Here is a 23,945-nt window from a genome sequence, read left to right as displayed (position 1 = left end):
ACCCCTTTCCATCATCTGTCAGCAATCCTGGCAGACTGGGGAAGTTCCACTCAACTGGAGGCTGGCAGATGTGACACCCATATATAAGAAGGGCTGGAAGGAGGAGCCAAGGAACTACAGGCCTGTCAGTCTGACCTCAGTCCCGGGGAAGATCATGGAGAGGATCATCTTGGGAGCTGTCATGCAGCACATGCATGATGGCCAGGGGATCAGGCCCAGTCAACACGGGTTTACAAAAGGTAAATCCTGTCAAACTAACCTGATCGCCTTCTATGACAAGGGGACCCGCTTAACGGACAAGGGGAAGGCTGTGGCTGTGGTCTACCTGGACTTCAGTAAAGCCTTTGACACAGTTTCTCACAGCATTCTGACTGAGAAACTGGCTGCCACTGGCCTTGACAGGTGGACCCTCAGCTGGGTTAAAAACTGGCTGGATGGCCGGGCCCAAAGGGTGCTGGTGAATGGAACAAAATCCAGCTGGAGGCCGGTCATGAGTGGCGTCCCCCAGGCCTCAGTCCTGGGTCCAGTCTTGTTCAACATCTTTATCAATGACCCTGATGAAGAGATTGAATGCTCCCTCAGTAAGTTTGCAGATGACACTAAGCTGGGAGGAAGTGTTGATCTGCCTGAGGGTAGGGAGGCTCGTCAGAAGGATCTGGACAGACTGGACCGATGGGCTGAGACCAACGGGATGAAGTTTAACAAGGCCAAGTGTAGAGTGCTGCACATGGGACATAACAACCCCATGCAGTGCTACAGGCCTGGGGGGAGACTGGCTGGAGAGCTGTCAGGCAGAGAAGGACCTGGGGGTGTTGGTTGACTGCAGACCGAATATGAGTTAAGAAGTGTGCCCAGGTGGCCAGGAAAGCCAATGGCATCCTGGCTTGTATCAAAACCAGTGTGGCCAGTAGGTCTAGGGAGGTGATTGTGCCCCTGTACTCGGCATTGGTGAGGCTGCACCTCGAGTACTGTGTCCAGTTCTGGGCTTCTCACCATAAGAAGGACATTGAGGTCCTGGAGCGAGTGCAGAGAAGGGCAACCAGGCTGGTGAAGGGGCTGGAGGGCAAATCCTATGAGGAGCGGCTGAGGGAGCTGGGGATGTTTACCTGGGAGAAGAGGAGGCTGAGGGGAGACCTTATCACCACCTACAACTACCTGAAGGGAGGTTGTAGAGAGGTAGGCGATGGTCTCTTCAGCCAGGTGACAGGAGATAGGACAAGGGGAAATGGCATGAAGCTGTGCCAGGGCAGGGACAGATTGGACATTAGAAAAAAATTTTTGACTGAAAGAGTTGTCAGGGCCTGGAACAGGCTGCCCAGGGAGGGGCTGAGTCACCTTCCCTGGATGTGTTAAAAAAATGGGTTGATGAGGTACTTAGGTTTAGCATAGGATGGGAATGGTTGGACTTGATGATCTCAAAGGTCTCTTCCAACCTTTTGATTCTGTGATTCTGTGTTCCAGCAGCAAATTCTACTGTTGCTCTTAGGACTTGTCTATTGCCTGTCACATTACTCTCATAACAGCTTTTTGCAGGAAAAAAAAAATTAACTAATCAGAGTAATTTTGCTTTTTTCAAAAGTTGACCATTGTAATTTGAAAATAAAGGCATGATTATTAGCATTAATAATTACTTATGTCCATAAAAAACATTTATGTTCTGTAACTGCTATGACACCCTCTTCTACAAGGTGATTTCTTAGAAGTAATAACTGTCCTTACAGAACTGCTTTACATCTCAAAAGAAATTCCCAAAATAATTTATTTTAAATACAACCCCACCCTACACCCATATCCTGCAGCACCTACAGATACCTAAATTATAAAGACAGAGTACTCATTTCTGTGGCAATTCCAAAAAGAACTCTTTTGAAAGAAAAAAATCCTTATCTGAATTATGTATTGCCTAGCTTTGTTGTGTTAAACACGCTGAAAAGCTGTCTTTGCAAGATATTATCAATTCTAACTGTCCCAAGATCTTGTTACCTTCTTTTTGGGGAACCATGGAGACAGACTGCAGTTTCAAAGCCTACATCCTATCTAAAAATGGATTCTTCCCAAGAGATTGTTATTTCTGTTCAATACTTTAAATCTTGATAATCCTTCTTAATCCATCAGGTAAATTTTTATTCTAAATGGGCTTTCTATGAGTGTATTTGTCTTCCTTTAAAAAGGAATACTTATAACAATGTTGGCAGACAGTAGTTTATTATTTTAAACACATTATTGATTGCAAGTCCCAGAAAATATTAGATGTTTCTTCTAGTTTATTTAATGCCTGTTTATTGTAGAACTATCTCCAAGGCATGACTACTGGCATTGACCTTCATAGGAAAAACAGTCCCACTTGGTAATTTAATTAGAGAACATTAAAAAAAAAAAGCAAGCATGAATAACACATGGGCTTTGCACACAGACGAAAAAAGCAGGTCGAGTTTTGAGTGTTAATCATGACTTGCTTCTTCTGCATGAACATGCAGACACAAAGTGACATTACAACATACAGTACATTTCTGCATGAATTCAATTTTAGGAACAAACAGCAATCTCCTCACAACTTTTGGTCCACACAGCTATCATGGCAGAGTGGTTTTTTTTTAAAATGACCATGAAATCTGTAGGAGAATCTATTCTGCAAAGAGCTGATGCAGCAATGTACCTCTAAAAAACACACCCGTGTTTGGAATCAAACTTACCCTGGGACTAGAACACATTTTTTCCATTGCAGTTGCCTTATACCAGTAGCAAACGTGGTCTATGCCTCAGCACTGAGCCTGTATCCTTTCCAAATCCAGTCTGCCCAGTCCAACGTAGGAAAGACCAAACACCATTTGTTTCATCCTAAATAAACTGAACCAGGCAGCAGTAAGCACCAATACTAAAAAAAGCTCTTCCAAATCTCTATAAAACATACATCAAAAGTGAACATGAGTTAAATACACAGAATGAAGCAGCATCTTTTTAATGAATTCCTGAACAAATACAACCAAGCTAAAAGCAACCTTGGCTAGCCCTTAGAAGCTCTGTCAAAAAAACCCCAGAGCAAAACAAAAAAGCCACCCATAAAACAAGAAAAAAGCACAAATAAAGATGGAAGAGGATAATAATTAAAAGCTAATAACCCCCAATGTTGTAATGTTAACAGACCTTCCAGCCTTAGGTTTCAAGTAACTGCATTTCAAAGCATAGAGATCTATTTTAACAGATGTGTGCCTGTAAGATTCCCAGCCAATGAAACATTTATGAGAGACATTCAGGGATCTCTTTTTAATTTCATCCCATCTATTTGGAATAGATAATCACAGACCTATAAATTCAAATAGCAAGGTTTGTATTAGTTCTGTGGTGGGCTTACACAGCTTTGCTGTGGATACTATTAATGTGCATAAACTATAAAGGAAAATTATCACCACAGACTTAAAAAAAAAAAATCCAAAACGAGTGTGATTTGAGTATTACATACAATGAAATAAAGGTAAAAAGGCCAACTTGCAAACAAGGACAAGTTGTGAATGGGTGTCTCTGAGGCGGAATGAAGAACGGGAACCAAAAATCTGACTTGGATTGCCCTTAGTCAAAGGCCATGTCCATGGCATATCTGTTTTTTAACCAGTCCACCTCTGCTGTCTTTTATAGACAGAAATCACTGCTGCCTTTGTAAAAATCAAGGTACATTCCCAGGTACAACAGTGTAAGAATAAATATTCTGCAGATCAAGACTGAAATCAGAGTAGCAAAATCAAAACTCCATTCAACCAAAATAATATCTGAAATTACAATTTCTAATATAAAACCAGATTTTTTTTTGTCTGAAAAATTACTATTTTCAGGCTCTTTACTATGAACAATAAGCTTTTCTATCCTATAAATCTCAGAAAGCATAGTTGTGGAGCTTACATTCTTGTTAAAACAGTGAAAAACAGATGTATTACACAAGAACACTTAGAAACTGACGGGTGGTCAGCACAGTTAACGTAGTGGTAGGAAGATTTAGGTTGGGTTTACATAAAGCATATGCACACAACAGCTGATGGAGTTACACTGCTTATATTTTTGATTTCCCAAGACATTTTTGTATCAAAGCATTATGCATAACCTCTGCCTATACCCACAAAAGGCAATTTTGCTGATATATTTAATTTCATTTAATGCAATTAGAAAAATAATTTTAACAAACACACACTTAACACTTTAAATTACTGACACAAGAAGATATTTAGGTAAAAGCTGTAAATATGCATTTGGGGAAAGAGTTTTTCAAGTCATTAAGTAAGAGGAAAAGAAAAACTCAAAGGCTAAGACAAACATTTAGAAATATTGCTTTAATAAATTTTTGCCCCAGTTTTGCACAAAGTTATCGGGTACACACATACAGGAATTTAATGCATAAAAATAGTAGAATTATGCATTTTATGCAGTAAGGCAAAAGATCACAGTAGTCCTTTGTATTTCTGTAATATCCTAAAAAGGTGTTATTTGGTATTGGATGTTAATTTATATGAAAAACCTCACAAAGTACAATTAGAATTTAAGACACAAGCTGAAAACTTTAATATATATCTATGGAAAAGCAGATCTGAGCCTAAAAAAAAAAAATCTATGAAGAACTGACAATGAAAATATTTTTGGGTCATTATAATGCATTATTTGGGTTGGAGGGTGGCAGGGGGCTGGAGATGTAAGAAGACAAAAGTATGCAAGAACTCAGAATTTTACCAGGATACAAGGAATGAACTGAATTGCATGCACAAGGAAATTAAGAAAAAACAAATAAGCACCACCCCCACCCCCAGCCAGTAATTTATTTATTTATTTAAGGGCCATAAATTAAAGCATTTGAAAAGAGGTAACATTACTTGAAAATGCAGACCTTCAGCTTGCTGAATCCTTTGGAGCCGGTAAGTATCTAAAAGAAAGAGTTGAAAGGACCAGGAACAGACCACATGACTAGCTAGGGGAAGAAAACAATTAATTTTTCATTCTAGACAGAAAAAAAAAACCCAAACCCAAGCAGCTTGGGCAGTTTATGTATTCCCCTCATTAACTACAACAGCATACATGTAATAAAAGCTAATCCTATCTAGGATTAAACCACGGCAGGTGTGTGGTACTGGAGAGGGGCTGGACAGTGCCATGCGGCAGGCATGTCAAATCACGGAGATCAGCAACATTTTCCTGCCTTGAGAGAGAGTGCGCTTTGTCTCAGCACCGAAGTCCCTCACCAGCCATCTCCTCAGTCAGGAAGAAAAACGTCCTGTCATCGTTACCGCGAAAGCGGGGCCAAGAGTGCCACGGGAGCCCCGCTCCTCCGCGGCGTGCCCGGCGTGAGGTAAAGCACCGCACTGCCCTGTCTCATCCCACGACCTGTCGCGACATATGGGCACCTGTGTCGATACAAAAAGAATTTAACGCCGGCTCCGGCCAGGCTGGCACGGCAGTGTTCCCCGCTTTACCTTCTCAAGAAAGCCCACTGCGCTCTAAACGCCCCGGGGTCCCCTTACCAACGGCACCCCCCGAACCCCAACCCCGCAGCAGGCAGCACAGAGCCATGAGGAGAAGCTCGCGTCCACGCGGCCCGGGGGGCGGCTTCCCGCCTCCGCGGGGCGAGGGGGCTGCCGAGCGGCAGCCGGATGGCTGCTCTCTCACCCCGCGGAGGCGGGAAGCCACCCGCCGCCATCTCCTGAACCCAGTTCATCCCGCCGCCCTCCGTGCCCACCTCAAGAAGTTCGATCGCGGCCAGCCGCCCCCCTCTCCCCATGAAGCGGCGGAACCGTCCAGCCCGAGCCCCGTGGGCGCGGGTTAGGAGGCATGCGTGGCCGCGGAGCACCCTGGGACCGCGTCCCGCCCGCCGCGGCTGAGGGGAGCCGGCTGTCTCCTCCCCTCCGCGCCCGGTGTCGCGTTGGGGCGATGAGGGGAGCAGGCTCGGGTCTGAAGAAGAAAAGAATTTTAGAAATATTAAAACCAAAGTTTGGATATTCACAATTACATTCCGCGCTAGGAGAGAAACCAACGGTAAAAGACCCATACTGCCATCGCTAAAGATACAGTGCACCACTGAGTGACAGACCACCCGCCAGAACGGGCTCAAGATGCTTTAAATAGACATTTATTTACTACAAAACAGTACAGTAGACACCGTTTGGGTAATGTTTTATTCCACGTTGGACTTCTTGGTGTAAGCTTCTGAATAAAAGCACATTTTTACAGTTAAAACTGTTTATCCCTACCCCAGTCACTTGAAGTTGCACAATCCTCTCCAAATTAAACAATTCAAGCACACATTCATACGTTTAAAAGCAGTGCTGCCAGTCACATGCTGATGTATTCATACCCCTGTGCTCTATTAGCTCACCTATTATTTCTGTGCACCGCAATAGTACCAGCGGTACTGTGACAGCAACTGACAGACTGCTGGTCTGCTGTGCCATCGCCATGGCGAGTTCGGGGCACACTGCCTCCAGCCTGCCTTCCTCTCACACCTCAAGGCCCCCTCAGACACAGCTGGGACAACCCCTACAAAGACACTCAACAGTCTTGGCATCCTGTAAGACTTCACTTCCGAGAAGCAGCAAGCAGAGATTCAATATCCTGGATTACTTTAGAAGTTTTTTCCAAAGCTTCCAAGACACACTCTTCACTGATTTCTTCCAGCTTGCTCCTGTTCTCTGTTTTCCTGACAGTAATACCAGATGGATTGTTTTTTGCAGCAGATGTCCTTTCCAGAACATTGCTATTATCCAATAAAACTAGTGTTACTCTGTTAAGAAAAAAATACCAAACTATTCCTCCTAATGAGAATAGTACTTCTCTGTATTTGTATAAATCATTCTGTACTGCAAAATCTCACATTTCACAGCATGGTAATTACATAAAGCGAAAAAAAAAAAAAAAGAAATAGAGTATATTACTTAAAACATATACAACACTTACAGAAAATGTCACTAAGACTTCAATTTATCCCAAAATACTTTAAAAAGGAAATTATCTGATGTCACACTGCACAGCTTAACAGCATGCACTTTTTACACTAATAAAATTGAACACTGGCTTAAAAGCAAGTATAGAGTGGCTTTAGGCACATACAGTGCACTTTACTTTTTTTGAGCTGGCAGAACAAAATGGAACAACACTGAGTTAGCTGGTAAATAGAAAGGTATTGTACTGCAACAAGCCCCAAGGCAACTGCATCATCCCTCTTTCAAGAGCAGATCAGCAGATTGAGTGTTAGCAAAATTAATGCAATAACCATTAAAGGGCTTCCTTTTGATTTGATGTTTTATTTTGGCTTCGTGCTCTGCCATTGCTACTGTTTCTGGTGCTGTGAAGCAGAACTGGGACAAGATAAATTATAAAAAAAAGGATAAATAAGAAAACAAAAAATGGTTTAAAAAACTGGGAACAGGATAGAGATGTTTGATTATCAAAAATGCAGATTTGAATATGCAGATGAACAAAAGGATATAGAAGAGAAACATCTTTACAGCTTTAAAAAGGATACAGTTAAATCTCTGTATTTTTTCAAGTTCAGCATCAGCAGACCTGTCCAGGAAAATAAAGATTATAAAAGAATTTAGTACCATAAAAGGTTCTCAAATGTATTTTCTACTTCAGATTTTAAGTTTCCAGCAACACTGAAAATTACACAACCAAAATACCGAGTGGAAAAAACTGTTTTATTTTTGTCTTTCATACCACTAATTAATGGCTGCCATTTGTCAACCATTTGTGTTTCCAAAAATCAGGTCTCTGTTCTAAGAATAGTCTCTTTGCTGCATGGATGGATAAATATAGACACGATTTTCATTTCCTCAGCTACTCAATCTGCTATAATTTGAATAGTGTGATCTATTTCAATCAACACATTTTTAATACCTGACCATGTTTGCACATGATGTCAGTGGTCCTTTGGTCAGCAGCATGTATTAAAAAGTACAAACATATCAGAAAGAGATTCAAGTGTCGTTTAGCAGATTCAGCAGTTCAAAGTACTGCTTTGAACTATCTGGTGTTCTGTTAAAGGACATCTTTCTTTTTCCACCTTGCAAGATACTATCTCTGTAACATTAATCCTCCTTTGGGAAAGTCACTGTAATTCTGGTTTTTCAGTAAGGGAGACAGTCGGGTAATGAAACAAGCTTCGCCTAGACCTCAGCTTAACTAACACTGTAAACACTGAAAGGAAACCACACAGTTTTAACCCTTAGGAAATGCAGTCTATAAAATTCACAGATCGTAGTCTTTTTCAGTTTTATTTTCAACAGTTATTTTCAGTTATTTAGGTTAAAGGTGAATACCAATTTTCTTCAGCTACAGAGTATGCAGTATGTTCAGGAATTTCCTCCCTTTCATGCAAACTTCTGCACCATTCTATTGCTGTTCTGATGTACCTATTTAACAGAAAAATTCACAAAAAAAATAGTTATTCTCATGAGAAATACACCCTTAATTACAATTAATTCAAGCAAAAATCTGAAGGCATTAAGCAATGACATCTGAAAGAAAAAGCCATGATTAAAAATCTAGCTTTTTCTCTACATTTTCTTGCCATTTTCTGCTTCCCACTTTTTGTCTAGAATCTCCCTCCAATTGAAATCTGTGCAGTTATAGAAAATTATATCAAAGCTCTATGATTTGTTATGAGAAGTGAACAAATGTTATTTTTTGTTTCTGAATATCTGCTCTATATACAGTAAGCCTCTATAACTCTCATAATGAGGCTGTAATTAGAAGCAGCAGATTAGGGAAAGCAATCTGCAGGCTTTATCTGCAATAAAGCAAAAATTGGATAAAGTGCTGCACACTTCTGTGTACCAGCTCTATATAGATTTTTTTTTTCTCTTTTTCTTATCCACTGATGTGCTGAGCTGCAGCTCTAATTATTTTTTAAAAGAGACATTCCTGTAACAATTTTAACAGAATGACACCATGTGCAGTGGTCCTGAGTCCCACAGGTCCTCTGCATCGCTGCCAGATGTAAGACCAAGTTTTATCATTACGTTTGGTTCCTCTTCATATAAAAGGATTCTGGTAAAGTGTTTAAATTACTTATACCTTTCATAGATTCCAGGATGACTTATTTGTACTAGCTGCTGTACCCCATCGGGAGCAGTTAACTTACACCAACCTACATCTTCATTTACCTTAGAAGAAAAACAAATTATATGTACTGATTGGCTGCTGCAGTCTGAAGGGAAAAAGAAAAAAAAGCGAGTATAACATGCCAATTTAAGAATTGGGTATCCATGAACATTATATTTAAACACTTGAAAATGTGTGTTTTGCTAAGCACAGAATTTGGTATAGTCAGCTATGATAAATCCAAGTGGAAAAAAGACCACCTGGCATGGCCCCAACACTCATTTTCTGTATTATTCAAGAATAAATAATTTCTAAAAGTGTGTGGAAATGTTTCCAAACACGTAGAATTTTCAGTTCTTCCTCCCTTAATTATGAGTTTGTAGAGAGATTTCGACTAGCTCACATCAGTAACTTAGACCATCTTCTGGTACACTATCATACTGCCTGTACTAGAGATACCCTCAGATACTTGAAAATCTGTTTTGTGTTCTGTCATCTCAGGGCAATAAGCAAGGACACGTAAGTCAAAAGTCTCAGCAGTCAACCTTGAATCCCACATGTAGATTTCTCTGTAGTGTCATTTGCAAAAATCAACAATCTTTCCACTCCTGTGTTACACAGATCTAAAAATGAAACCATGTGTGCAAGGTTACTTCTCTAATTAATTTTTTGCTATCCATTTGTTCAGTTAAGGTAATTTTAAAATAAAACCACAAATACTCTGATCAATGTGAATGGGTTCTTAATCAGATAAAGTTTCATTTACCTCTTTAGGCATCAATTTTGCACTAACATACGTTTCTCTTAATTTCTCCTTAAAATACTGTCAGGTTAAAATACTGTTGGTGTTTGCAGATAGTTTCTATTTTCGTTTAGACTATTTTACAAGCCCAAGAATAAGACACAGCAGCAAACTGTTGTGAGTTATGAAACTTTCAAAATACTTCAGCTGGTATTTTAAAAGCATCAAAACTTATACTTTGTTTCCTCATTAGTTTCATAGTAACACTTCTTCCTGATGAGTTTTAAGAATAGCCATTCCTCTAAACCATCTGTTACCTGAATCTCACTACAGGAGGGGCTGAAATCCCAGACCATATTCAGGGTCATCCCATCCAAAAAAGCAGCATGGACTTTATGATCTGAATACACAAGGAGTCTTCCTAGGCTGGGAATAACCTTCTCATACAGCAAAACTGGCAACATTTCTCGTCCATCTGTCTCTGGTACCTGGAACCAAACAAATACATTAAAAGCTCAAGGAAGGGTTACTTACGGTGTTACAGCTGTCTGATTTTAGTTTCACTTACTTTTCCAGACCATAAGCACCTCTCTTCATCATGCAATTGCTTTGTGCTTCACAAATACATCCTTACACTGCACGTTTGGCTCTCAAATATATATCTCTGACCTCTGAGGATACACTCCCCATTCTTCCCTCTACATTAGATCCTATTCCCTGTAGCCTGTACAATCACCCTTACAACAGTGATAGATTTGTAAATCTCCAGCTACATACCATTTTCCAGCAGCAGAGATAATAATTATGAGTTAATGATAGTTTAGTCTTGTAGCAGTACCGAAGTATTCTGAGGAGACAAAAAAAAAAGAACCAAACAAAACACTGTGACCTTTGTTCTTATGCTTTTAGACAACCTCAGTGCTAATATAAATTCCTTTAACTTTATACTTAATCTCATAATAACTATTACGTGCAATTTCAGCTACTGTTCTTTCGAAGTCAGAAAGAATTCAGGAGCATTAACGTAACAAGGAACAAGCAGAGTACAGTTACTTTGTTGCCTGCGTTATAATGGCGGATATGGAGTAGGGATTTCCTGGTACATCAGGCGGTAAGCTGTTTACTGAATACATCTTTTCTTCCCTCTGCAGCCAAGAGCAGAAAAGAGATACACTAGTTAAAGGTAGGGTAGCATGAATCCTGTATTAAAAGCTTGCCGACCTCCCAGAAAGACACTACAATCACATTTAAATTTGTTGCAGAACATGGATAAATATCTCCTTGAAAAGTAAAACTATAAAACACAATTGTATCCTCTAAAATTACTTCTGTGGGAAGAAACACTGACAGTTTCCATGCACTCAGTATGAACCAGAAGATACCAGGGAGGGGGACTGTAGTTCGCTAATGAGTAACTATGTTTGACTACATGATAAAGCCTATATTTGAAGGGGATGAAGTTGAGCCTTAATTCTGCTTTAAAAACACAAAGCACTGCATATGCGCTTGAGAGGATCCCTACACTGGGAAGAGTTAACAGCTGACGTACACAGAGAGGCAAAACCGTTTCTCCAGCACCCAACTGCCACAGCCAGCCTGTGGCAAAGCCCAAACAGAAACTGCACCTTCTATATTCTTTCCCCATATAGGAAAAAAGAAATCACTTCTGAGTACATAAAAATTAAACTCTAATCAATATTTTAGTTTCAATCTAAACTTCTCTTCTAAATCAGTTATTAGCATTATTTGAGAATACATAGGTTATTATAGAATCTTAGGCTAGTAGATACTTGAGCTTGTGAAATAAATGTTACAATGAGTAAAACTTCTCTGTGTCCATCATTTACAAAAATACATTCTGAAATGGCAGGAGGAATTTAATTTCTTTTTGTATGACTGATTGCTTGATACAGTCATCACAGTAATCACCAGTGTGGGCACTTCAATATAGATTGCATAGCCAAATGTTTCAAAACTAAGAAGAATGCTAAACTGAAAGAATCTGGAACACATCTTTAAATAGTTATATACCTTTTCTGTTCCTTTTTGAATTGTATAATGTATGAAATAGTTTCCCAAAAATGGTCCCTCTGACTTGAAAAATGAGTCATCACCAGGAAAAACTTCTATGACGTTTGTCTTACCATGGATAAATCTAAAGAGATAACAAGATTTTTAAAAAGTATTTAAGATTTTGTCACTAGACAAGCAGAACAAGCTAGTACACTTAAAGAAAGCTCTAAGAAGAAACACAGATTTTGCATAACGGATTTGGAAGGGCAATTTTTAGGACCCCCCACCCCTTCCCCAAAATAACCCAAACCCCCCAAAAACCCCCCAAGCTTTTTTGGGTGGATCTTTTTCCCCCATACTGGGGGATGTTTGCCAAGAAAATCCACAGTTTAGCTGCCTGCAACATGCAAATTATGTAGGTCACCAAGACAAACATTTTTAAAGCCTAAAATCTCCAGCATCCAAAGGAGCAATGTAACTTGCAAAGAAACCACCCTAACTGTCAGTGAAGCCTGTGGGACCTCCAGCTGTCCAGTAAACCTTTAAGAAACAAGACAATCAGATCACTTCTTGAAAAGCCTTAAACATGATTTCAGATCATTTGTTTCAGACACAGTCACTTTCAGAGATAGAAACTGTACTGGAAAATTTGAAGTCCAGAGAACATACAGCAGAAATGAACACTTACCACAAGACTGTGTGCCACTTCTCAAAGAGTGAGAAAGAGACAGAGTAAGACATTTCATCTTAGAGCTTAATTCCCATACAAATGAAGCCTTCCAAAGATGAAAAGTACAATATCCTGCGTACCTATAAAAAACACCCTGCCACCATACAACTTGAATTAGCTGAGGACATGAATACTTCTCAGTATCTTGATTCTGAAAGAAGTCACAGAAAGTCCACCTGTGTATAAAGCACAATAAAAGCTTCAGTTGGTAAGTCCAAAGGTCAAAGTTTGGGTTTTTTTTTTGTGTGCTGGCAATCATTTCTGTACCAACAACAGATGCATGCACACCTATCCAAAGGAAAAGAGTCCACGTATTCTCAGAGTCCTCTGATTCCTTTGTTATCCACATTAGTTACCAAATTAGTTTTCTCAAACCTGTGAAGGTTTTTTGAATATTTTTAGTGGTGTTGACACAGAACACATGCTCCTGGCCCACCTCAGGAGTATTAGCTTCTAAAAACCACACAAACTCAACAAAACCTGTGTTCCTTTTTCAGTATATTTTCCATTTGCAGATTTATAAAGCATGTCAAAATGTAAAATTAATTTTTCTCTGGACTAGGTATAACATAATAATTACAGTGGAATACTGAATGTTGCTTTCACAAATTCAAGAAGTTCCTAAAAAATGAGACAGTCTTTTTTTCATTTTTTACAGATATAATGCAATTATTTTGCCAGGGGCTGAAGTTCTAAATTGGGAATCATAAAACATATGTTAGCAACTATAACATAAACAGTTTCAATTACCTGTGTAAATGTGGGGCTCTGCAGCTGAGTGGCAAAGCTGTAGGTAAACGAGAAACTGCTCCATGTGTTTCAGGGTTTATTAAAACAGGAGCTTCTGTAGACGTAGGGTTGCTTTTCTCACAGGTGTTCATTTCACTCTCCACAGCATGGGAGTTAGAGCACATTAGTGCCAGTGATAAAGGGTATTTCCATTCTTCTGGGTAAGAGGAAACAGACCAGCGCTGTGTAACCCACGTGTATTCAGAAGAACAATTTGTGTAGGACAAGGGGACTCCCTCTCTGTCTTGTGGGTCCTTTGGTCTGGTTGGCTCTCTGTATTTACTCTCATCACACCCATGTTCATTCTTACTCTCTGTTCTCCTTTGTTTCAGAGACATCTCTGCAACAGAATTGTTCCTTGATCTTCCGGTTTGGTAGTTGCTGCTCTTTTGAGAGGCGTGTAAGGATGCTGCAGACGACTGGCTGACTTTGCATAAGAACTCCACTGTAAATTCCTGCTGCAACTCTGACAGGTAAAGGTGAGCATAACCATCTACTGATGAGATCTTCACACTGCCATTTTCTATACACCTTGCCAGATCAGTTGTAGCAGGGTGAGGCCATTTCACTTCTATGATATCACTGAAAAGAATCTAATACAAGGAAAAGAATTGGAATGTGTGCAGCAAGATAAAAATTACCTGCTTCCCAGAAACTACAATGGAGGACTTCATTTAAATAAATTCAGTATTTCTGCAACGTGTTGTATAGCAAGAAACTTTACTCTGTATTTATTTGCATAACATGAACCCAAGTAAACAAAATATCTAACTTTCCTATCTACTTCCTCCAGTTCTAGAAGAGCAATATCAAGCAATAATATTTGAATTTCATATAAATTAATAAACTAGTACGATACATGGCCAACTGACCAGGTACAATTGCCCACAGGCAGTAGATAATTCTGATTCTGATTGCTTCTTAAGAGCACTAAAGAGAAAGTGTGAATTATCTTCATCGTATCAGTCATCAGTAAACTTCATGGAAAGCCTGCCTTAAAATTGTGTATATTAAAACTCCATATGTTCTGAAATATTATCTTTATTTATAAACTTGAAATAAGCCTGTAAAATGGCATGTAACGTGTATTTATGTGTTCTTACCAAAACAGAGATGCATTGAAAATGTTTTGCAGCTAAATGGGTAACCTTATTTAATCCTGTAGCACCACAGATTAAGTTAAACAATTACTGCTAGGATGTGGATATACATATTTCTGAAGAATTTAAAATATAATAAAGATTTTAGACTTTTACAATACAATATTTGGAAAGTCTTGAAAGAATAGACTCATCCTACTGCTATGGTATTCAAGTACAGATTGCTTCAATTAGCAAATATTTTCACAGCATATGCCCTTGTGCTACGCCTTCTATAGAAAGGAAGCAGATGATTCTCAACAAATTACTCCAAATAAACACTGGATCTACCTCAAACCTCAGATTAAAGCTTTTCCCAAAGAGAACACAGTCAATAATTCAGAAAATGCACTAATCACCTTCTGAAATTAGAATCACAGACTAGTTTGGGTTGGAAGGTACCTCAAAGATTATCTAGTCCTACCCCCTGCCTTGGGCAGGGACACCCTCTACCAGACCAGGTTGCCCAAAGCCCCATCCAACCTGGCCTTGAACACTGCCAGGGAGGGGGCAGCCACAGCTTCTCTGGGCAGCCTGTGCCAGGGCCTCACTAATCTCATAGCAAAGAATTTCCTCCTAACATCTGACTTAAACCTGCCCTCTTTCAGCTTGAAGCCATTGTCCCCTGACTATCACTGATCTCCCTGATGAACAGTCCCTCTCCCACATTCCTGTAGGACCCCTTCAAGTATAGGTACGCTGCAATTAGGTCTCCCCAGATCCTTTTCTTCACCAGGCTGTACAAGCCCAACTCTCTCAGCCTGTCTTCATATGCTTCAGCCCCCTGATCATCTCTGTGGCCTCCTCTGGACTTGCTCCAACAGCTCCATGTCTTTGCTGTACTGGGAACCCCAGAGCTGGACACAGCACTCCAATGGGGCCTCACAAGACCAGAGCAGAGGAGCAGAATCACCTCCTTCAACCTGCTGGCCAGGCTGTTCTTGAGGCAGCCCAGGACATGGCTGGCCTTCTGAGCTACTAGTGCACACTGCTGGCTCATGTTGAGCTTGTCATCACTCAGCACCCCCAGTCCTTCTCTTCAGGGCTGCTCTCAATCCATTCTCTGCCCAGCTTGTAGTTGTGCTCGGGATTGTGCTGATGCACATGCAGGACACTGCACGTGGCCTTGTTGAACTTCATGCAGTTTGCATGGCCCCATCTCTCCAGCCTGTCGAGGTTCCTCTGGATGTCATCTCTTCCCTCCACCATGTCAACCTCACCACACAGCTTGGTGTCATCAGCAAACTTGTCAAGGGTGCACTTGATCCCACTGTCCATGTCACCAACAAAGATGTTGAGAAATGCTGGTCCCAGTACTGACCCCTGAGGAACACTACTTGTCACAGATCTCCACATGGACATCAAGCTGTTCACTACAACTCTTTGAGTGTCACCATCCAGCCAGTTTCTTATCCACTGGGTGGTTCATCTGTTGAATTGATGCCTCTCCAATTTAGAGACAAAGATGTCGTGCTAGGCAGTGTCGAATGCCTTGTGGAATCCAGGAAGACATGTCCATCATCCTTCCCTTGTCCACCATCTCTGTTACTCTATCACAGAGGGCCACCAGATTTGTAGGCATGATTTGCCCTTAATGAAGCCATGTTGGCTGTCACCAATCACCACCTTATTCTCCATGTGCCTGAGCAGTCTCCAGGAGGATCTGCTCCATGATCTGGACAGGCACAGATGTGAGACTAACCAGCCTGTAGTTCCCTGGGTCTTCCTTTTCCCCATTTTAAAAATGGGGGTTATAGTTCTATTTTTCCAGTCAGTGGGGACTTCACCAGACTGCCAGGACCTCTCAAATATCATGGAGAGTAGCTTGGCCACTTCATCTGCCAGTTCCTTCAGGAAATGCAGATGCACCTCATCAGGTCCCATGTACTTCTGCACCTCCAGGTTCCTTAGGTGTTCTAGAACCCGATCTTGTCTTACAGTGGGCAGTTCCTCACACTCCCAGACCTTGCTTTGGCCCTCTGTGACTTGAGCAGTGTGACTAGAGCAATTGCCCGTGAAGACTGAGGAAACCAAGTCACTGAGTATCACAGCCTCCTCCATATCCCAGGTAACCAGGTTGCCTCTTTCATTCCGGAGAGGGGCAACATTTTCCTTCATCATCCTTTTTTCATTGATATACCTGTAAAAACTTTTCTTGTTGCCCCTTACATCCCTGACCAGATGTAGTTCTACCAGGGCCTTTACTTTTCTAACCTGATCCCTAGCTCCTCAGACAGTTTCCCTGTATTCCACCTAGACCACTTTCCCTTTCTTCCACCCCCATTCCAGGCCTTTTTTTGTTTGTTTGAGTTTGCCCAGGAGCTCCTCATTTATCCATGCAGGCCTCTTGGTGTTTTTGCCTAATTTCCTACTTGGTGGGATGTTTTGCCACTGGGCTTGGAGGAGGTGGCTCTTGACTAGTATCCAGCTGTCTTGGGCTCCTCTTCCCTCCAGGGCTGGTAGCCTGTCACAGTGGGATTCCCCAGGGCTCCACTTTAGGCTCAGTTCCTTCTAACATTTTCATAAACAACCTGGACTGATGACTCTTCAGTAAATGTGCGGATGACATTAAATTGAGAGGAGCTGTTGACTCTGTTGAGGGTGAAGAAGCCTTAGAGAGAGACCTGGACAGATCAGAGAGCTGGGCAATCAGCAACAGCTTAAAGTTTAACAAGGGTAAGTGCCAGATTCTGTGCCTGGGAAGGGGCAACCCTGGCTGCACATCCAGGCTGGGGAAAGAGACGCTGGAGGCCAGCCATGCTGAGAGGGATTTGGGGGTCTTGGTTGGCAGCAAGTTAAACCATGAGCCAGCAGTGTGCCCAGGCAGCCAGGAGGGCCAACCTTACCCTGGGGTGCATCAAGCGTGGCATTGCCAGCTGGTCCAGGGAGGGGATTGTCCTGCTCTGCACTGTGCTGGTGCGGCCTCACCTTGAGTACTGTGTGTGCAGCTTTGGGTGCCACAGTACAAGAGGGACACAAAAATATTGGAGAGTGCCCAGAGGAGGGCAACGAGGATGGAGATGGATCTGGAGGGGAAGTCTTATGAGGAGAAACTGAAGTCCCTTGATTTGTTCAGCTTGGAGAAGAGGAGGCTGAGTGGAGACCTCATCACAGTTTATGGCTTCCTGATGAGGGGGAGCGAAGGGGCAGGTACTGATCTCCTCTCTGGTGACCAGGGATAGAACCTGAGGGAATGGCATGAAGCTGTGACAGGGGAAGTTTAGGTTGGATATTAGGAAGAGTTTCTTTACTGAGAGGGAGGTTGGGCATTGGCACAGGCTCACCAGGCAAGTGGTTGCAGCACCCAGCTTGGCTGAGCTGAAGAAGTGTCTGGACAACGCACTCAGTCCCATGCTCTGACTTGGCTGGGCCTGTGTGTAGCCAGGAGTTGGACCTGATGATCCTTAACGGTGCCCTCCAACTCAGGATATTCTGTGATTCTATGATTCAGCTGCAGTTTAAACAGCCTACAAAATGCCTGAGAATCCTAGGAAAGGAACAATAACAAACAGAACATGCAACCACACTGCCGAATACACTCACCATTAACCTGCAATTTTGAAGATGGCCCTTGTCAAGCTGTCTAGAGATAGTGTGGCCAGAGCCTATATAAACCACAGTATTAGTCTGTTTAGGGTTCAAGCATAAGCAAAGTAATACAGTTACGGAATACTTCTGGAGGTGACTTAGAAATTTGGCTTATATTCACTCTTTAAAGAGAGATAAAACATTGAAGAAACTTCCAGAGGGGAGTGCAGCTGATTCACAAAGAATACAGTCCCCAGAAGTTCCCTAGGCAACATCAGAGACTGGCAACATCAAGGGAGCTTGATGCACTGACCCTGAAAAACTATGTGGAAGATGGATGGGAGTGAAAACACCACAGTTAGACTCTGTGATATATGGGAGCCAGGTGGCACTGTGATACTGATAAGCTGCCAACTGCAACCCTAAGCCAGCAGTTCTTCATTTTCTGTGAAAGTTGTGTCCTTGGGGTGAACTTTGCTCATTATAATCTCATTATAATATGAAAACACACCTCCACCCCAAAGACTACCTGACTCCAAGGTGTGACCATCCCTCATTGAGCCTGTGCTCTGAATTTCTGCTAGTCTATACCTTTAAATGGCAAGGAAATTTTCTACCAATCACAAAAAAAGTATGCATCACTAGTCACTCGAGCTCCACATGATAGGTAAAAATAGTATAAAAATGGCCTAACAACAGAGGGGATGTTAGGGAAGATACTATTGCAACAAGTCAGATGCACAGAGCATTGCTGACTTCTGGGACCAATCGATGGGCTGAGACTCTCTTCTCCCCCCGCCCCCGACACCCCCTGAGAGATGCTTTGGGTGAGATTAGTTATCCTAGGAAGCTCAGAAATGTCTCTAGAGAGTTAGTCATACTACTGTATTATTTGAGTAGTCTTACGTTATTCCATGTGCAACCTTATGTTATTCTATGTTGCTGTATTATTTGCATGTTTATGTGGACAGCGTATTATCACTGGCAATCCAAAAGAATCTGCACTCAGCTGCCTCAACAAACTGCCCCGCTCATTAATCCAGCTGTGAGAGCTCTCACTGAGTGTGACCGAGATGTCTGGCCATGCTAGTTCACCGAACGTGACTAGACTGAAGCTGCCTCGCCATTATCTGTGTGCCTGTAATCGTTACAGTTCAGTACACTGAACACAACCGGACTTGGGAATCCCTCAGAATCTACACCCAGCCACCCTCAGCCCCTGATGCAAGGACCAGCTAGAACGCAAGTGGGTTTATTTTCTGCCAAATTCTTTTACTCATTTAACACAACAATGGTGTAAATGTAGAAGCATTTTTTTTTTTTACCCAGTGGCCACAGCCCTTAGGCTGTGTCATAGGCTAATTGCAAAGCCCCAGGCTGGCCTCAAAGGCTCATTGGTAACTTATGTCATGATAATGGACAGCTTAAATGCAGGAAATAACAAAGGCCTTCGAAATATGGGCACTGGTTGTAAAGAGGCCACAGAAAAATAAACTGTTAGAAAATTATTGAAGAAGTACAATCTCAAGAGCTATAAAAAGACTTCTTTCGCTTTAAGAAAAGCAGCAGCTGATAAATCAAAGGAACAAAAAAGAAGGGCTAAAATACCTGCCAAGCAACAGGGTAAGGCACTTCCTATGGTCTGTGAAAGTTATTTCTCAAGATCCTAAAGCAGGTAGCCACTGTGGAAGCTGTCAGAAACTATCTAGAAATCCAGACAGCATCCAGTGTAAGGCCCTGGCCTAGGGAGAGCAAAGGGCTACCCACTAGTGCCAACCACATCAGCCCTGTGATACTGTGCCTACACAGTGAGCATACAGTCTGACTGTCAGGTAACTAATACTGACCGACTGCTTTCAGCAACTAAATATTAGCATGACAAGTGTTACTCATCAAGTGTCAGTATAAAAGTTTATCATTTGTCTTAGGACTTCCACCAGAGTGCACCGACTTGCATGCATTCAGTGGGAACACCCAGGGGTGCTGATGAGGTGTAAAGCACCTGGAAACGGGTGTATGGGGTCTTTGGATGGCCCTTCATTCTGACCTGGAGCAGCTGTTTCCCCTGCCCCAGCCCTCCCGCAGGCCCAGGGAACAGACTCGGGGAACAGACTCACACAGGGACATCATGGGGGAAGCAACGGCTTCCTGAACCTGACTGCTGCCCTGTTTCACCCCACGTTCCCTGACAGGTTTCAAATGCAGAAAAGAGCCACCACACAGAATTCTAACCTATGTACAAACTCCTAGGTTTACTCTTAGTAAACGAACCCTTCGGTGCTTGGCTACAACGGCTATGCATTGATGCCAGGCTAAGTAGCAGCTGGAAGTGTGATTTTCACTGCCCGTATTCTAATCGAGCTGAGAAATGCGTTAGCCCCACCGTGCCCTGCCCATCCCTCAGGGCCTGGGCGCACACACACCCGCGGGACGTGACGGGAGATCTGTGCCCACCCGGCCAGGCCACGGGGGAGGCCTGGTGCGCAGAAGCGCTACAAGTGTGACTCTCACCTCTTTTCTTTCTGCGGGTATTACACGTGAGGGTAAGTACGGGCGAGAAGCGAACTCGTTTCGGAAACACAGCGCTCGCAGCAGCCGCTCCTGAGGCAAAGGGAACAGACACGTAACGACACAGCCCGGTTATACCGCCAGTTTCCTACGCGGCGGCAACACCTGAGCTTATTTCGCGCCCTGTTCCGGAGCAGAGGCCGAAAGATGCCCCACCGCACGCAAAGGCACGGCAAACCTGGTTTTGCTGCGGACGCCCCGTTCCCGCGCCGCAGCCCGCCGCGCCTCCGACGCCACCGGAACGCAGCGGCGAGCGTGCCCGGCACCGCGCGGCCCGCCCTGCCTCCCTTGCTCGCTCCTTCCCTCCCTCCCTCCCTCCCTCGCCCGCCAAGCGCCGGCGCCCGCCCCGAGGCTGCCGCTGGAACCCGCAGGGGGGCACCAGGCACGCCCCCTCCTCCCTTCCCCAAAGGGCCTGCCGACGCCAACTCGTCGCGTACCCTGTAGGCACTGACGACGAAGGCCACCCGCTGGCGGGTGGTCCCGGCCTGCTGGAGGGGGTGGGCAGCGGCGGGCAGCGCCGCTTCGTACAGGTACTCGCAGCCGCAAGGAGACAGCAGCAAGCGGGACCCGCCGGCGTAGTGCACCTCCACCGAGTCGTCCCCGTACAGCACCATCAGGCTTTCCGCCTCCATCCCCCCGGAAGGCCTTGGCGACACAGCGGGGAAGCGCCGTGAGGCACCCGCGGCCCGCGCCTCCGCGGGGCGGGAAGCCCGGGGCGGGGCGGCCCGCAGAGCTCGCTCCATCCCCTCCCTCTCTCACTGCCTCCCTCTCCCCCTCCCTTCCTTTCCCCTTTCCCAGCCGCGCAGGCTTGTTGGAGGATTAACCCGGTCTTGCTGTTAGCACAGAACAGGTCAAAACCGTAAGGTGGCATACATACGCTTGTAAGTGTGTCTTGTTTTGTTTTGTTTTTTAATCTGCTGGAAATGCCTTTTTCTGCTGTGGAAACGAAAGTTGGCAGTACAAAGCCCTGGACTATTTAAAAAACCCACCTATTTACCTGTTACTGAGCTTCTTTGAGATAGACCGCGTTCGGTAGGTGCCCTGGCACAGAGCTCAGTTGCCCAAAGTGCTGCAGCATGGTCAGCACACTCTGCCAGCCTCCCCAGGCAGCAGGGCAGAGGCTGTGCAAGGGGCCTTCATTCCTTTCCTCCCCACATCCCCTCTGCAAAACGAGGGGACAAAAATGAGACAGGTGATTGCTGATGCTCTATGTATCCCAAAGACAGGCTACACGTCAATAACAGTCTTGCGGCTGCAGCCTGGCATTCATGTGTTCCTTGGGCAGGGAAACCTAGCAGCTTAGAACTGGCTTGCAGAAGCTCTGGCTGAATAAACCAGAAGATTCATTTCCCAAAGGCCAATTTAAAAATCACACCTAACTGCCTTTTTAGAAGAGACAAACACTGCTCTTTTGCCCTTCCCCCGGTATTTAGAGTTCAAGCAAAGCTGATTTAAGTGGATTTATAGTTTACAGTTAAATGACAATTTACTATAAATTCCTGTTTAAAGCACCAATTACATGTAAGTCAAGATCCTTTGCTATACAGGCCATGCTAGATCACAGGGCCTTATCTAGCAGTAGCAACCATTCCCTACCTGTGGAGGCACGGGGTTCTCAGATCAGCATGCAAGCCTGCATTTGGTATAACTTTCCATTCCCTATAACTGGTGGGCATAGAGTCGATTGCCACAGTCAAGTGTCTGCAGACGCAGCCATGCATCAAAATAAGTCTGGTTCAATATGCAATATACTTTTCAGTGGTACTATACTGTATAGCATTTGCTTGAAATGAGTTTCAAAGTATGTATTTGGATAAAGAATCTTTTGTTTTTAATATTTATGGATGATGTGTTGCATTTTGCCAGCAGCTTCACTGGTAAGGTTGGAATCCTCACAAAAGGAACTGTCGATCTAGGTCACATACACTGAAGCAGAGGTAGCAAATCAGCAAGTCACAAGCAGGGCAGTGTCTTCCTGACTTTTGGCAAGAATGCCATTTTCTGCGCCTGCATCAGCTGCTGGGATCCACAGGCATGAACTGGCTAATTAAAACTGTAATTCAGTCAGAGGGAAGTTGCAAACTTGAGCTATCATTAATGGAGTGAGTCCTGTGCAGTAGGAAGGGAAGACGGAATGTGATAAGAAAGTACTGTCAGAGAGAGAAATATAGGTTACTTAGAAACCAGACCTACTGTCACTAATACTCAGTGCTGTAACAATTAATCTAAGTCGTACTTCTTCTGTAGTGCTACAACTACAGAAAAAAACAAACCAAAGAAGGCAGCCAGTAGCAAGGAGTTCTTAGCAGATCTGAAAGGAAACTTCTGAGAAAAACTTGGCTTCATTTCTGAATTTGTAACTCTCATTCAAATGCAAAGCACATGCAAAGTAGCACATGCAAAGCAGCACTTCTTGCAACCCAGTTTGACGTTACTTTACACAAAGAGTGATTTTCAAATACTAAACTTTTTTTTAAGTCATAATCAATTTGGCAAAAGTGGCAAATAATGTGCATACTTCTTCTGGTGAAGTATGCTGTGAAGCTGTGAAGCTCAAATTCAAAAGTGAAGCCTGTTTTTTTTTTTTTTTTTTTTGCAGAAGCAGTGCTGAAGAATTTAGCTTCGTTTCTTCCTTTCACATCTGGCCTGTAGGAGGGAGGAGTGACTCAGATTCACAGATCCCCTTGGAGGGACAGTGCTTAAGGTCCCAATGCAAGCATCGACTTCAATAGGAACAGAAATGTACTGTTAACCTGGCACCTTCACAATTAGATCTGTGAGCTGTGTGGCTTTTTGGGGAGTCAAGGTGGCCTTTGCATTAGTTAGCAGCTTCAAGGAAATGGAGACAGAGTGACAGAAAAGGAGACACAGGTGGTAGACAGACTGACCACCTGTTGGATCCAGCAGCACCAAGCCTGATGCCAGGGGCACCTGGTATAGAGCAAGTTCCCCTACCAGCTCATATGTGCCTGTATTTATTGGCCCCAGCTCTAGGCATGGTTGACACACCACCATACCTCATTCAGGAAAATTGAGAAGAGCAACTTCTGGCCCCCGGCCCCCAGCCTTCCCTTTTTTGCCTCTGGGGGGTGACTTCTGGGGCTCACAGTACACAACTGGGGAACTCAATCCTCACAACAGTATGTGATCTTACACTCCCAGTTTTCTTTCCATGCTTCTGTGCCTTCTCCCACATACCATTATGCTACAAAGAAAATAAACCTTTTTAAAGGGCTGTTTATCTGCCTTATCAGAAACTGGTAGAAGAGAAACACTTTTACCCACTGCACTTGAAATTTGCTAGTGCTAAAAATCAGGTGAAATTAACTTTAAACCTCTAAAGACTTATCTTTACCATACA

General features: G+C 43.2%; 1 protein-coding gene across 1 annotated transcript; it reads right to left on the bottom strand.

The window, feature by feature from the left end:
- Positions 1-6,129: 6,129 nt before the first annotated feature.
- Positions 6,130-21,216, bottom strand: LOC311204059 (uncharacterized protein C5orf34; the record flags this gene model as incomplete). Its single annotated transcript, XM_084278919.1, has 12 exons — positions 6,130-6,743; positions 7,496-7,536; positions 8,292-8,384; positions 9,049-9,137; positions 10,135-10,305; positions 10,595-10,664; positions 10,871-10,962; positions 11,849-11,972; positions 12,641-12,736; positions 13,311-13,942; positions 20,528-20,617; positions 21,022-21,216. 12 exons carry the CDS (start codon positions 21,214-21,216, stop codon positions 6,550-6,552), a joined length of 1,887 nt encoding a protein of 628 aa, XP_084135045.1. The 3' UTR covers positions 6,130-6,549.
- Positions 21,217-23,945: the final 2,729 nt, after the last annotated feature.

This window comes from Gallinula chloropus (genome assembly GCF_964237585.1).
Source record: "Gallinula chloropus genome assembly, chromosome: Z".
NCBI lineage: Eukaryota > Metazoa > Chordata > Aves > Gruiformes > Rallidae > Gallinula > Gallinula chloropus.
This window is presented reverse-complemented; position numbering and strand designations above follow the sequence as displayed.